This window comes from Falco rusticolus, chromosome 13, assembly GCF_015220075.1.
Source record: "Falco rusticolus isolate bFalRus1 chromosome 13, bFalRus1.pri, whole genome shotgun sequence".
In the NCBI taxonomy this organism is placed as follows: domain Eukaryota; kingdom Metazoa; phylum Chordata; class Aves; order Falconiformes; family Falconidae; genus Falco; species Falco rusticolus.
This window is the reverse complement of record NC_051199.1, coordinates 17,277,384-17,292,736: the sequence shown is the minus strand read 5'-3', so window position 1 is coordinate 17,292,736 and position 15,353 is coordinate 17,277,384. Positions and strand designations below refer to the sequence as shown.

At 47.5% G+C, this 15,353-nt stretch overlaps 1 protein-coding gene across 7 annotated transcripts in view; it reads left to right on the top strand.

The window, feature by feature from the left end:
* Positions 1-15,071, top strand: part of LOC119156703 (interleukin 1 receptor accessory protein) — a 49,191-nt gene extending 34,120 nt beyond the window's left edge. For 5 of the 7 annotated variants that reach the window (XM_037406906.1, XM_037406909.1, XM_037406907.1 and 2 more), the window contains exons 8-11: positions 575-723; positions 3,594-3,743; positions 4,688-4,831; positions 7,500-11,127. In XM_037406906.1, coding sequence (XP_037262803.1) covers positions 575-723; positions 3,594-3,743; positions 4,688-4,831; positions 7,500-8,080 — 1,024 coding nt within the window. In that variant the 3' untranslated portion in view covers positions 8,081-11,127. Of the gene's footprint in view, positions 1-574; positions 724-3,593; positions 3,744-4,687; positions 4,832-5,011; positions 5,251-7,499; positions 11,128-14,022 lie in introns of those variants that run through there. The other 2 variants (XR_005107268.1, XM_037406911.1) reach the window with 2 other exon arrangements.
* The last annotated feature ends 282 nt before the right edge of the window (positions 15,072-15,353 follow it).

The window sequence follows — 15,353 nt, the reverse complement described above, 5'->3', positions numbered from 1 at the left end:
AAAGAGGCTGAAAGCAAAAATGTGGTATTATATGTAATATTGATTAGGCAGAATAGAGATTCAGTTACATGAAGAACCCAAATGAGGTTCAGAGTTCCGTTTGCTGGGTGCTGAATTACATCTGGAAGGTGGTCACTGCCCCATTTGTTTGCAAACCTACATAAGAAAAAGAAAGGGCAAAAGCAAATACTGCTATCCCCATTTTGCAGATGATCTGTTCAGGCAGAAAGAGATGAAAGTGATGTATCCACATAAAATGTGACGTGGGTTCTGAATCCTGAGTTCATGAGATCTTGTTGCTTTGTAGGCAAGGACTGACTTTATCTCTAGAATGCAACATGACACAGCTGCAATGAGAGTATTATGAGTGGCAAAATAAATGTTAAGGAAAATCGGATAAAGGAACAGCTGCAGCTGTATTAAAATCTGAAGTGTGTATCAATTTATAAATACGAGTTTAGGTGTTTGGGGGTTTTTTTAAAGAAAGAGTTGGTTTATATCAGGGAAAGGAGTATTTGTCACTAAGAACTTGCTGCAGTTTCATGTATGTAATGCTCTAGTTTTTATCTTACAGTGAAATTACTAGAGAATTTGAAGACAAAACTGTCATAAGGACTCTAACAGTTGCAAAAGCCACACCGGAGGACTTGAAACGGAATTATACTTGCTATGCCAGAAATGCCAAAGGCGAGGACCATAGCCAGGCCATAGTGCACATGAAAGGTAAAATAATTGCAGAGCATGGGTGTGAAATGAGGTGTGTTCAGAGAGAGCTCTTGGTCCTGCCTTGAGCCTTGCCCTGCGAAACAAGTAATTCCATCAGGCCTTTTTCCACAACATGCTGTTCTGTACGCAGTGCTGTATTATTGCTGTCATACTGCACCGCTTCTTGGAGGCAGGGAGCAAAGGTTGCATGGTACTTAAACCCTACCATGGACAAGTGCCTGCGGAGAGAGAGAGGTGGATAGAGCTGCTGTTCTCATCCCATCCATGTACCACAATTGAAACAAACCTGAGGGAACGGGCTGCTTGAAATGCTTTCAGGTTACTTGATTACGTGATGGTTTTGCATGATGCAACAGCTACCAGTTGGCATCCTCCAGAAAGGCAGACTGCACTCGTTGACATTGCTTAGGGAGTGAGACAGTTTAAACCTGATGCTCTGTGTTTTCAGTCCTTGCTGTGATGATGCTCTAGTCTAGATGCAGCCATCTTGGCATGGATGGTTTGGATTGATCCAGCTCTGTTCAGTGTGGCTTTTTTCGTACGTTTTTCTTTCATCAAAATTTTCTTCCTGTTTCCCAGACCCAGCTCTCAGTAATAACTGAGCCTTTGCTATAGGTATCTGAGGTTTCCTGGTTACAGTAGATATTTCCACCTCCTTATTAACCTCATCTAGAGCTTCAACACCTTACTGTAGGTTGGACCTCCCCTCTCCCATAAGGGATGCTGCCTTGCCTTGTGTGGCTCATGCTGGACACCTTCCTCCCCATACTCCATCCTTCTATCATGGGAAGGCTCACAGAGCTCTTCGTCTTCCTTCTTGGTACTTGTTCTTCTTCCTTTTTAGTCCCATTTCTTTGAAACTGACAAGGTTTAACCCCAGCTGGCGACCAAGTACCACATGCAGCCACTTGCTCACTCCCCCTCACCCAGAGGGATGGGGAGGAGAATCAAAAAGGAATGTAAAACTCAGGGGTTGGGAGAAGAACAATTTAATAGGTAAAGCAAGCAAAGCAAAACAAGGAATTAATTCACTACTTCCCACGGGCAGACAGGTGTTTGGCCACCCCCAGGGAAGCAGGGCTCCATCACATGTAACGGTTACTCAGGAAGACAAAAGCCATAATGCCAGACGTCCCCACCTTCCTCCTTCTTACCCCAGTTTATATACTCAGCATGACACCCCATGGTATGGAACACCTCTTTGGCTAGTTCGGGTCACCTCTCCTGGCTGTGTCCCCTCCCAGTTTCCCGTGTCCCTCCAGCCCTCTCACTGGCAGGGCCCAAGAAACCGAAAAGTCCTTGATTTGGTATAAACATCACCCAGCAACAACTAAAACCATGAGTGTCCTATCAACATTGTTCTCACACCAAATCTAAAACACAGCACTGCACACACTAAGAGGAAAATTAACTCTATCCCAGCTGAAACCAGGGCAGAGACAAACCTTTTCTGGATCATTAGGAAGGAACAATAGACCAAACACAACTGAGGCTGGAACCATGTGCCAGGGTGTTCACCCTATATACATAATTCTTCTGGGATGCTATGTTTGTGCGTGTAGCAGAAGCGGATCCAAAATCTTCAGATTCTTTATACAGCAGTGCCTGAATGCTGTTTCCTAGTAGACTGCTCTGGACTACCTGCTCTTTTCCTCCCCTATCTGCTCCTGGGCAGCTGAGTGGGTTTGCTCTGATCCAACCTGGTTAGTCCCCTCCCTTTCTGCTCTGCTCCACAACAAAATCCAAGAACCAGACCTGACCACTGCTGGCAGAGCAACCCCAAGCTAAGCTCATTGTAGACCATCCCGCTGCACACAGGAACATCAAGCATGCCAGAATCTAACCCCTCAGCACTTGTCTTCCAGTTTTTAGCTAGCAGCTATATCTGTTGGCTCCAGCTCTTTCATCACACTAGGTTATATATGTTTCCTGATTTTTCTGGATGGTTTCCCTCTCCTCATTGTACTACCTCTGCTCATCACCTAATGAAAATTGTTAAATTCCTTCCACTTTCTCTTTTTTTAATTCAGTTTCTAATAAAACTTATTAAATCCTGAAGTTGGTGAGGTTTCCGCTCACTGCTGTACTGTTATTGTGCAGTTTGCTAATGTGTATGTTACCTGCCACCTGAATTTTCAGAAAACCAGAGTTGCCCAGGGATACAGTTAGAAGAGTTATTTTCTGACCCTAATACAAAGAATCGGCAGTAGTGTGACAGACGCTGTGAGTTGGAGGGGTGCCTGTGATCTTCCAGCTTGATGTCCACGGGTTGTCCTATTTGTTTGCAAGCACTTCAGCTTTTCTGTAATGAATGGTGATTCTTCTTTCCTGATAGAAAACTATCAGGCCATGGCTAGTTATATCCTCACTGTCAGTCTGGGACAAGACACAAGATCTGTGTGTGTTTGATGGTGAGGGGAAATGGTGGCCCTTTATTTTGCTGCAGGTAAGCTCTGGCTGGCTCTCCTGGAAGTAAGTGCTGTTGTATTGCCCTAAGTTTGCACATACCGCTAAGAATGTGCGCATTCATGAGCTGGCTTTGGACTGTGCAGGTGGTTTCTGTCAACAGGTCATTCTACCATCTGGCCGCTCCCCGGGTCTTGCTCAGAGACAGGAGTCCAGCCTGCGCTTTGACTTCTCTGCCAGCCCAACCAGACCTAGTAACCCAGAACGGGGACTCCAGGGTGGCCAGCCATGACATGTCCTGCCAGAGAAGCCTTGGCTTGGTCACCTTCCTCTGAAGGGCCAACATGGCTCTTGGCTGTTTCTCTGTGGTGTTTAGCTGCATGTGACATAAGCTTGTTCCTGCTTAGCTGAAGGCCCAAGCTGTTCTGTAAACCAGACCCCTTATTTCTTTTCAAACCCAGTTGTAGCACCGAAGTACACCGTGGAGCTGGCATGTGGACTGGGGGCAACCATCCTGCTCATTGTGGTGCTGATAGTCATCTATCATGTTTATTGGCTTGAAATGGTCCTCTTCTATCGGGCTCATTTTGGAACAGATGAAACCATTCTAGGTAAGGAGTTAAAGTGCTTGCATTTATTTTATCCTGCTACAGGCCAGAAAATGAAGGAGTTTTCATATAAGCTATCTTTAACCCTCTCCACAGCATAATGACGTTTCAACCTTCCATTTCTATAGCTACATTCAGTTGCGTGGGACATTTTAGGGCAAGAGGAGTCAAGCTTGAGTTAGGGGAATGGAAGGAGAAGTCCTCTGTATTCTCTGCAGTGTTGAAACGTGGATGTGTCTACTGTCAGTGGGGCACTGCCCTGCTGATGGCTGGCTGTTTCACCTGATCTAGATAGTCAAAAGTCAAGAATTTTCAGTAAGCCCCTGGTTTCTCTGGTGACTCTATGTAAGGATTCACGAATCCAGGGTGATTCTGCTTTAAAATGTAGGAAGGTATCCAAAAGGATGGATGTGGAAATCACCCTTCTGTCCTCAGTTCTTCCACAGCTTCCATGTGTTACTGGGATTTTATCTCTTGGGACTCTGAGCTGAGATTTCTTCCTCTGTAGGATGAGGATGGTGTGTGAGCCCTTGCAGCTTGTGGTGTGAACCTGCCAAGGGGTGCGGTGGCTCTCAGAAGGTGCAGGCAGGGTGCAAGTCTCTGTCTGGTGGGACTGCTCATGTGGATAGACAGCAGTGAGAGAAAGCAATGTCAAAGATGTCAAAAGACAAAAGGTCCAGGGACAGAATGGGTTTGTCACCTTGCTGTGGTCTCATGCTTTCAGCAACGCAGCAGTGTCTGAGTACCTGCACATTCAGGCTGGGTAGTCAAAGAGGCAGTGCTGCTGCTGTGTCCTAACTATGGAAATCGATGTGTCTTAATCTGCGGTGCCTGGGCTCAGTGAGCTGTCGTATCTGCTTTTCCCGTGAAACAAGTCAGGCTCAGCATGTGTGGTATCACAAGTGTGTCTTCTGCCCTTTGTGTTTCTCTGCATTCCCACTGCTCAGACGGGAAGGAGTACGATGTGTATGTGTCCTACGCACGCAATGCAGAGGAGGAGGAATTTGTGCTGCTGACACTGCGGGGAGTCTTGGAGAATGAGTTTGGGTACAAGCTGTGTATCTTCGACAGAGACAGCCTTCCCGGGGGAAGTGAGTATTTCACAGGGGGCCGTGCTCCATACGCACTCTCTCTTCATTGTTCTTTGAGATACCATAATAGATAGGAGCTGTCCTATCCAGATTAACCTTATCCTTTGTTTTTTCCCCATCTCCATTAACATTCTGCTGTTGGTATCTTCTGGTGTTTTTGTTTCATGTGACGTGTTGCAGATGCTCCAGGCCACCAAAAAAGGCTACGGTGGGCAAGTGGTGGTTGTTGGTTGTTTCACTTGCTCTCTCTTGGAGTGATGTGCAGGAGTGATTGATCTATCAACGTGAGGGAACTGGACTACTGACCTTCATGCAAACTCTCTGAGCTGTCTTAAAAAAGGGAGTTAAAGTCAAAGCTAAAAAGGAAAGTCTGAGGAAGTGTGATACTGGACCAGACTGGTAGCTCACAGAGAGTAATGGTGAGTGCCTGTAAAAAACAGGAGTATCTGCTTCAGGGAGGTGTGGAGAGCACTGTGCCAACATCAGTGAGAAGATAAGGTGCTCTCCCAGAATGCCTCCCACTCACTCTCATTAATTAGAGAGTCTGTGTCTAACATGGAATACAATTAAGTTGCTATGATTAAGAGTACTTTGTTGCAGTTAGTGAGACGCATCTCTTTACTACGATGTAGATTTTTTTTTTCCCCACTGTTTCAAGCTAAATCATACAAGGTTCTGGACACAGCATCTGCTGGAGGGATGCAGGGAATCACCAAGAATGGAAGTTTATGAAACTCTCCAGATACGCGTATGGTCACACAGGTGTCACAGCAAGGGCAGAAATCTAGCCAAGTCTCCATTTCCAGTGTCCTGGGGGCCGAGTTGGCTGCATGATCCCTGATGCCTACTAAAATTTCAAAGCCTGAACTTTCGCCAGTGCAGACCACCCCACTTTGGATTCATGGGCTTTGGATCAGGACCCCGCTGATGACGGAACCTGTGCTGATAAAGTCCATAGAGGTCCCTTTTGGGTAGGACGGGAGGAACTGCTTGGAGTCTCATCCCAGCTGCATGACAGTGGGAGCAGGATCAGTCTGGGATCTGTTCCCTTTATCTCCTAGATCGTTGCCAGGACATCGCACCAATAAGTCTGAGGGCAAACAAATACGTTTCTTCTAGAGACAGCCTGGATGGCAGGGCACCCTCCAGGCTCTGTTTGCTTGATGCCAGTGCCAGGCTCAGAGCAGGTTTGCTCTAAGCTATTCTCACCAGTTGTTTCTCAAGATGTACATCTCCCTCCTGTTCCCTCTGCCGCTTCTTGCCATCCTTTCCCTTTGGAGGGTCTCATTTTCCTCCCGGTACAGCTCTCCTGGGCTCCCTGCCCTTCACCCTCACCTCTGGAGTGCTTCCATCCCTGCTCGCCGTGGCAGTCGCTGCCAGCCTCAATGCAGCACCAGCCCTCTGGAGCACTGCGGGGTGGTTCATCGTTGCGCTGCTGTTTGCAACACTGCTGGGGCTTCCCCATTGCTTCTTAGCTAGGGTTTGACTAATCTTGTTCTTAGGGAAGCACAGTGGGCCAGGAAATAGCTTTTGGCAGCTGGTGTCATGCCTCTAGGGTGTGCATCTGTGTCTTGGATAGGGAGTTATGTTGTCCTTGATGAAGAAACAGTGTGAGATGGATTATCCTGCAAGTTTGCTGACAGGAACTAATCAAACATGCTTGACAGCTAAATGAAGTTGCCCGTCAGTGTTATTTTATTTTCCATTGTATTTTCTGACCAGTCAAGAGCGTTCCCTTGTCAATGAAGTCTGGGAGATCCTGCAGCAGAGTGCAAGCATTGGGATTCACACTTAGAGGGAGTTCTCACATTAGTTACAGAATGGTGCCTAAGGGCAGTCTACCTGTGGATGTTAGAAACTCAAAGAGGATCCACAGCTACCATGACATCTCTGCAGCTCGAAGTGATGTAACTTTTGGGACACTTCATTAAAAGTCCTGAGCAGTTTACTTGTCACTTCTAGAAACACTCAAATCTGCTTTCATCGATGACTGCAACAGGAACAGCTGGATGAGTAAAGGAGTTAGGATGGCGGTATTTCCAAAGCAAATTAACCATGAAGACACTTAGGAAAGGTGTAGATACTTACTGTTTGGGTTTGGTGTGGGGAAACTAAGACAAAAGGAGTGAAGGGATTACCCAGAGTCATTCTGGACATCTGCCAGAGGAGGATGTAAGCACAGGCATTTGGGCTTCCTGACAGTTCTTCAGGCTGAGTCTTTTCCTTGAGATCATGTGGTGTCCAGCTGGCAATTATCCTGCTTTGCTCCCAAGAGCCTCTTTTTCCACTCTCGCTAGAAGGAAGCTAAATCTGAGCCTACTAGAGCTGCCCTCTTGGCCACATGGCATCCTCATAGCATTGGGTGGTGCCACTGCTGTGTAGTACAGTGCTTCAGGCATCTCCATGTAGCGTGGAGAGGGAGGGACACATCTGTAGGCAGCCTGGGGCTGGGAGTAGAAGGTGTCACTCTGTGGGGCAGTGGGTACCAGCCGTGATGTAGTAGGCCATACCTGGAATCACTTGCAGGGTTGGGAAGGACCTGTATAGTCTCCAGAGAGAGTCTCCAAGGGATTCTATTGTCCCCTTCAAGAAACACCTGGTGTCACACTAGAAGCTCAGCAGCAGGTTCTCAGCCATCACTAACTACCTCAATGTTTCTTTCTCCCAGTTGTCACAGACGAAACCCTGAGCTTCATCCAGAAAAGCCGACGTCTGCTTGTTGTCCTGAGCCCCAACTACGTCTTGCAGGGGACACAGGCCCTGCTGGAGCTCAAGGCTGGTCTAGAGAATATGGCCTCCAAGGGCAACATCAAAGTCATTCTAGTGCAGTACAAAGCCATCAAGAAGAGCAAAGTGAAGGAGCTGAAGCAGGCCAAGGCGGCCTTAACTGTCATTAAATGGAAAGGCGAAAAATCCAAGTTCCCAAAGAGCAGGTTCTGGAATCAGCTGCGGGTGGAAATGCCAGTGAAAAAAATCGGCAGGAGTCTGAGCCTTGAGAAACTCATACGTATCCCTGAAAAATGTTTGACACCATCAGAAAACAAACCAAAACAAACCCCAAAAATCCACAACTTAGGCCAGGCAGTGGAAAGGAACTCGGCGTGTTTCCCAAGCAGTTCAGAGGACAGTGATGCCTCCATGCAGCTTTTCTGCTGCCCTGGCAGTAGAGAGACCAAAGATGCATATGCCTTGCCTCTGCAGATGCACATCCTTGTCATCAACCATACAAGCCCTGGGCTCAACGTCTAAATTTGGGCTATTCAGGTGGGATGCAGCCTTCACATGGGGATAGCTTAGTATTTGTACAGGCCAGTACTCCTAGATGCAGTTCCTCTGGGACCTTTGTTAGCATCCAGGACAGAGTTCCTTTCCTCTCCTAAGTGGCTTCACTCCTTCCTGGTTGTTGGTCCCAGTTGCAGAGGCTGGGGAACAGTTTGAAAGGTGGCTCCAATACAAAACCTTTCATACATGTGCCAGATATATAGCCCTGATCATTCTTCAGTGGGAGGAGTGTAGACTCTTGAGGCTTCTCATCTTTGCTCCCTGCATTTCTGGAGGAGCAGGTGCGTTCAGATAGTTTGGCAATGTGAAATGGCTGTTACAAAAGCATTTAAAAAACCCCAAACCCAAAAAACTCTGCTAGGTGATATTTGTATTGTAGCATTTCTACTAATGAGTGGTTAGTCTCTGGGACTTTGCAGTCTCCTGAGTATCCCAGATTCTTCAGGGCTGTAATGCTTGTAGTCCAGGGGAAATGTCTCATTAGTACGGGCCATGGAGCATGTCTGAGAGATGCTTCTTCGCTGAGTAAACTCAGGGACTTCACAAGCAAGTACCCCAATTTACTACTGAAGCCACCTACTGTCTCTGTGCTGCTGGCTGGGAGAAAGCATCGTGCAAGGCACTGCCAAGCCCTCTGGGGTGACAGTGGATGTATGTCCAACTCCCCAGGAGAGCCTACAGACTTGTTTGAACTTAATAAAAACTGCTAGCTCTGTCTAGCTGGGTAAGACTATGAGGAAAGGCTGAGAGAGATGGGGTTGTTCAGCCTGGAGAAGAGAAGGCTCCAGGTAGACCTTATTCTGGCCTTTCGATACTTACAGGGGGCTTATAAGAAAGACGGGAACAGACTTTTTAGTAGGGGCCTGTTGCAATAGAACAAGGGGTAGTGGTTTTAGACTAAAAGAAGTTAGATTCAGACTAGATTTAAGGAAGAAATTTTTTACAGTGAAGGTAGTGAAACACTGGAACAGGTTGCCCAGGGAGGTGGTAGATGCTGCATTCCTGGAAACATTCAAAGGTAGGTCGGACGGGGCTCTGATCAACCTGATCTGGTGGAAAATCTCCCTACTGGTTGCAAGGGTGTTGGACGAGATGACCTTTAAATGTCCCTTCCATCCCAAACTATTCTATGATTGTATGAAGCTTCAGTGTTCTCTGCCTGGGTATGAACAATTTCACCATTCATAATTCAGGACTCAGGTTTAACCTAGCCTTGGCATTACAAAGCAAGTCTCTGCCCAACTTATTTCCCGCCCAGAGTTGCAGAACAGAGGATGTATCTCAGCTTCTGCAACCGACCTTTGCACAAAATGGAAATATAAAAATAACCCACTAAGTACCAGCCCTTGCTTCAGTGGGAGACAGCAGGCATAGGAGAGGACCTGGTGAGTTAAACCCTGGCAGACAGGCTTTTCAGACCCAGGAGGTGAGCATCCCTTCCCTTGTACGACAGACCAAAGCACGGTGGGACCCTGGCATTGACTGGTACTGTTGTTCACAATGTTTCCACATAGAACTACAAGCTCTGGGGGTGTCTTCATACACCTGTAGCTCCCAGTGCAAGGACCTGCCCACTTAATTGTGGAATTTAGTGTTACGCACACTAAGTGCATGCTTATTTGTCGTTGATAATGTTTGTTTCTGAGTCACCTCTGACTCATTCTTTCACTCTGTTGTCTTCCAGCGGGTGAAGCACATCCATTCATAATGGTATTAAAAAAAGCACTACAATTTGGAGTCTGTGTGCTGTTCACCTGGCTGAGCAGGGAGGTTTAAGGGCATCGCAGTAAACAGCCCAAGATTAAAGGTGTGGGGCTGAATCCTAGAGCAGTGAAGCCTCTTGCTCTTAGTATCTCATGATTAATGATGTTATTCCAGGGCAGCGGGGAGCCGCAGCCACCTGTGCCATTGGGCAAGTACTGTACAAATGTGGAACAAACAAAGCTTCTTTCTCACCTTCCTCTTCATCCTACCCACCCCAAGTAGGCTTTGCTTTAAGCAGATCAAATTGCAGTCAGCTTCACTGAAGGTAGTGGAGCTCCTCATCTGCTTAGTTTATATGAGATAGCACCCAAACCCATGCTCAACTTTGTGAACCTATTGCGACCACGTCGTTTTGCCCAGCTTCACCTTTTTGTTTGTGTTTTCAGCGTCTCGGTAATTAGCTGCCAGATCTGCAGGGAGAGGGAAGGCCCTGAGGCTAAAGCAGAACTGTGTTGGATTCCAATTTGATTTTTAAAAAAGTGACTCAAAACAGCACATAAATTTAGTTACCATCCCAGAGCTTACCACATCACATCTGACTTTTGGCTGAGGTACGAAGAGATCTTCTGCTGATGTTTTAGTAAGTGATTATTTTAGGAGGTTAAATCCACCTAATTTATTTTGCTGGTTTTATTCAGAGAGTTTTCCAAATAAATAATAGACTGGGACTTTCTCTGGCATGCATTGCAGTAGCCTTTGGTGCCATCGCAATCCCACAACAGGATTACTGAGAGACATCAGCAGAGCACCCACAAGGCAAAAGGTGCGATGGTCTGAAAGGGGCCCAAGAGGTCCCAAGGGAGCAGTGTGCAAGGGGTAGTGCTGGAGCAGGCTCTGCTCCCCCGGGAGCTTTACCACTGGCTTTGCTGGGAGCTCTCAGGCCAGGGGTGAAGCCCAGTCCCAGTCATAATGTAGATCTGCAAAGCACCTCAGATGTGCCTGCCATTTCATCCTGTGCCACGTGTGGTTTCCATTGTGGAATTCTGTCAGAGCATCTGTCTAGTTCAGTTGGTTCATTTCAGTTTCTGTGCTCTAACCTAGTGTTTAGCAATACGCAGTTCATATAAAGTTCTTCATTGTTATTTCATGGGGAAACAGCATGGCACAAACTGGAAAAAATACCTCCCCACCCGCCCCGTGCCATTTGATGTTGAACAGCTGGTCCAAAGTTTTCCCTTCTGTTTCCTGTATGTTTTGTGGTTTTGGTCTGTGAAGTGTCAGTATTATTTTATTTTGCTTTTCAATAAAACGTTTTCACTTCTGCATTTCAGTCCTTGTGCATTTCTCATAAGTATCATTTTCCTCTCCATTGCATCTGCAAAAGAAAGATGACTGTGTGTAGTCCAAGCATCAAGATCATTTGGGGACACCTTGTTGGGGGGGGCATTTTCCTGGCTGTTTCATGGCGTGCCCGTAGAGATCCTGAGGCACCACCGCTGCTACCAGGGCCATGCAAGCAGAAACACAATGATGTGCAGCATTCAAATGTCACCCAGCAGTGGATGTGCACACACAGAAAGTCTCTGACCTGAACAGTACTCACTCTGCAGTCATGAAATAGAAAGATGGGAAGGAAACACCATCCTCTTGATAGACCAAGCCAGAATGTTGAACAAGTGTCTTGGAAATCTGCCCTAATCACAGAAATGAAACTCACTCTTAGGCTGCTTTGCCCATCACCTTCCAGGTAGTTGGGTAGAAAAGGTTCATTCAGCACCATATTTTTTCATCCAAGCCATTTTCTTGCCTTTTCCCCTTATTTGCGTGCTAGGAGGTAAGTTGAGAGAGAGAGCCTAGCACTTCCAGACCAGTAGAGCAATGAATAATTGTCACGATCTATGGATTCGGAGTCATCTGTGGATTTGGGGTCTGTGACCCCTCAGCTTTTATTGGGCTGGGACAAATGTATGGCTCTTGCAGTCCTCTGTTATATCTCTGGGGTGCATTAGGGTAGGAGACATAAGTAAACCAACAAAAAAATGCAGTGTCCTTCGTAACCATGTAGTACAGATGGAATGTATTTAGTATAAAGCAGATATCCAAGAGTATCAAATTCCCAGCTCTGTTGGTACCCAGACCCCTGCAGTGTCGTTGCTCAGTGTCCCACCCTGTCCTGTTGGTGTCACGGGGAGGGACCATCCTGCCTGGAGACTGTGAAGTGGCCAGTCAGGATTTTTCATAAGCTGAGATTACATTGTAAACTGAACATCCCAAGGTGTCCTGGTCAACCAAGTCTAAATGCATCCCCTTCTCAGAAATAAAAACTATCTTTGGGAATGTGAGCATTTTCTCTGCCAAAAAATACTGAGTCTCAGAAAGTGTTGCAAATTCAAAACTGGTGAAAGAAAACCATCACTGTCAGCTCAATCAAAACATTTCATTTCAGCAGTGTTGGAATCACATTAATTGAACCTGTGCTTTCTGAGCAGGCAGGTAGAACGGGTGACCTCCCAGGGGCTGCTCCTGCCTATGTTTCGCTGTGATTCTGTGATTCCAGTTTCAAAAAGAAAGACCTTTCAAACAAGCAAAGGGGCTTTTCCTTTCACAAAATGTTGAAGCTTGGCTGATTTCAAAACAGATCTCAATCGGTTATGGAAAGGTTTGAATGAGGTCTGGACTCAGTAAATTGGGAGCTTGCTGCCAATTCTTTGTGCCTTTGAGATAGGGTGGTAAGAACATTTTGCGGTGTTAAGTGACAATTCTGACAGTACTGACTGTCATCTACTTTTGGTTTCAATGAATCAGTATGTGTCAGGTGGGGAATTCCACCCAAACTGTATACAAGAAAAACATACTCCAAAGAGTTTGATTTTAATCTTAGTATTACGTTAAAGAACCAAACAGTGCCTTACTTTCTCCATTAGGATATTATTGTTTAATCCTTTTTCCTATCCCAAGTTCTTGGTCCCCAAATAATCTAATGATGACGAGTTTTACAGCTAGTTACATAGCTGGAAAAAAAAGTATTGCTCTGTACAATATTTAAATCAGATTCATCCAGGTGCAATACGGTGCACCTTCTGCTGCAAGATAAGGAAGGAGAGAGACAGCCAGGTGCTGGAAGAGCAAAAGACATTGCCATGGCAGGGAAGGAGCGGTATTTTTATTTATATAAAAGACCAGTGTTCCACCGGCGGGGAGGGAGAGGAGTCTCCAGACTGAGGAATCGGGGTTTTAGCAGTGTGAAAGGCAATGGAAGCAGCAGGTAGCTCTTCTCCCCAGAACAGCTTTTTGCAAGACATTCCTGCAGGCAGGTTTTTTCTCTCCGAGTGTGCAAGCTGATGCTCCAGTAATCCCTTTCCTGCTTGAACACCACCTTGTCCTCAGGTCCCCCCCCATCTCAGGCACCCACACTCAGTAAGTTTTTTTTTAAAAAACTTCTTAAATTTTTTTACAGTTCTGTTAATCAGCTTGGGTTAATTTGTTAAGTGCCATAGCCCTGTTAACTTCCATCCTTTCCACTGCTCACCCATTAGCCATGACACCTTCAATATGCTTACTGCATCCCAAGCCATAAATGGAAGTCCAAGGACATCCTTCAGATTTGCTGCTTTTTAACATTCATAATGAAAGAGATGCAGCCCTTGCCTGGCACTGTTCCAGCTAAGCATCTTGCTGAGCTTTACAAACTGCAATTAATCCCCAGAAATGCTTTGAAGGACAGTATTCTCATCCTCCATCATGGCTAGGGGAACTCATGGAAAGGTTTAAGGCTCACATTTTTGCTTTCTAAGTTTGGAGGCTTCCATTTCTAGGTGAGAGAGCGTGAGAGAGAGACGTGTGGGTCTGGGCAGGTGTTTCCCAAACAAGACCTGCCTTTTACCAAGAGCCTGCATTTCCCTGGGCAGGAGTGGTGCTGTGTAGGGCAGGAGTCAGAGTACAGTCCTGGCTCATCCTGCCATCCTGGCTTGTTTACCATTTCAGCCTTCTCAAAAAAACCCTGCAAAGCAAAAATGCTGCTATTGCTCCTGCAGTCCCTGCCAGCAGGTGCGTGGGCAACTCAAAAGTCACTGGGCTTGTGCCAGGTTTCCCTCCGTGGGAAGGGAGGAGCTGTGCAGGTATGCCACCAAACAGCTTCCTTCAGCTTTTCTCTCCCCACCCCCTCCCCCTTGTGCATCCCAATTCCTCTGTCCCTGCACTCTTAGATACCACCGAAGCCGTGTTTGACTTCATCCAGAGGAGCCGCAGGATGATTGTGGTCCTGAGTCCCGATTACTTGACGGAGAAGAGCATCAGCCTCCTGGAGTTCAAGTTGGGCATCATGTGCCAGAACGCCATCGCCACCAAGCTCATCGTGGTGGAGTACAGGCCGCTGCAGTGCACCCACCCCAGCATCCTCCAGCTGAAGGAGTCTGTCTCCTTTGTCACCTGGAAGGGGGAGAAGTCCAAGCGCTCTGGCTCCCAGTTCTGGAAGGCGTTGCGGCTTGCCCTGCCGCTGCGCAGCCTGAGCGCCGGTGCCGGCTGGAACGAGAGCTGCTCCTCCCAGTCAGACATCAGCCTGGACCCCGTCCAGAGGAGAAGGAGCCGGTTGAAAGGGCAGCCCAGCCCACAGGGCGCCACGGCAGGGACTCTTGTTCCCGGAGGGATGGCCTCGGCCCCTGAGTCAAAGGCCAAACACCGAGCCAAGCACTTCTTGACATGCCAGTGTTGTGGGACCTATTGCAACAGCGGCAGCAGACTCAAGCGCAAGCATCGGGCTGTGGCTGAGCCCCGGTGGGACGCTCATCTCTGCAAGCCAGGCTCGGGTGGGCCCATGGCGCAGGGGGGTCAGAGCAGGAGTCGACCCGAGCCCCCGCCAGCACAGGCTCCTGCTCTTGCCCTCTGCCATTACAGCGACCTGTCAAACAACAACGACTTCTACGTACTCTAGCCAAGAGGCTGACGGTGTTGCGGGTGCTAGGCCAGAAAAGAAACTCACTGCAGCCTCAACTAAGATATTTTTATGATGTCATGGGCTGACATGGTGTCAGTCACCATCAGTCCCGTGCCAGCATGAAGGACTGCAGCAGTATCACTGGTGCTGGTGGTCTGAGCCGGGGACCTGCAGCCACACACAGAGCAGCAGCTGGGGGCTGCCTGCCCGGGTCTTTCTCCTGAATTGAAATTGCCAAGTGGAGCTAAAAATGTGTTTCTCTGGCATTGCTTATCCCCAGCTGTGGTCGTGCTTGCTGCGGGGCCGCTGGTGGGGTCCAGTGCGGGAGGGCAGGTCACCAGCCGGGGGACAAGAGGGAGGGAGGGGGGAGAAGCCGTGTTCCTGGCAGTAACCTTTGAGAAGGGGGAGCAAGCCTGCATTTTGCAAAGGATAAAACTCTGCTAATGGCAATGGGAGCTCACACCAGCGCAGGAGTGCACCGTGCAGCATGGTGCGTTATCCACTGTGGTTTAAATGAACTTGGTCAAAAGTCTTCAGACAAGTCTCTTCTCTCTAAATAAACAGATTTCTTTAACCTGCTGTTGTTACAAGTGCCATGGGAAC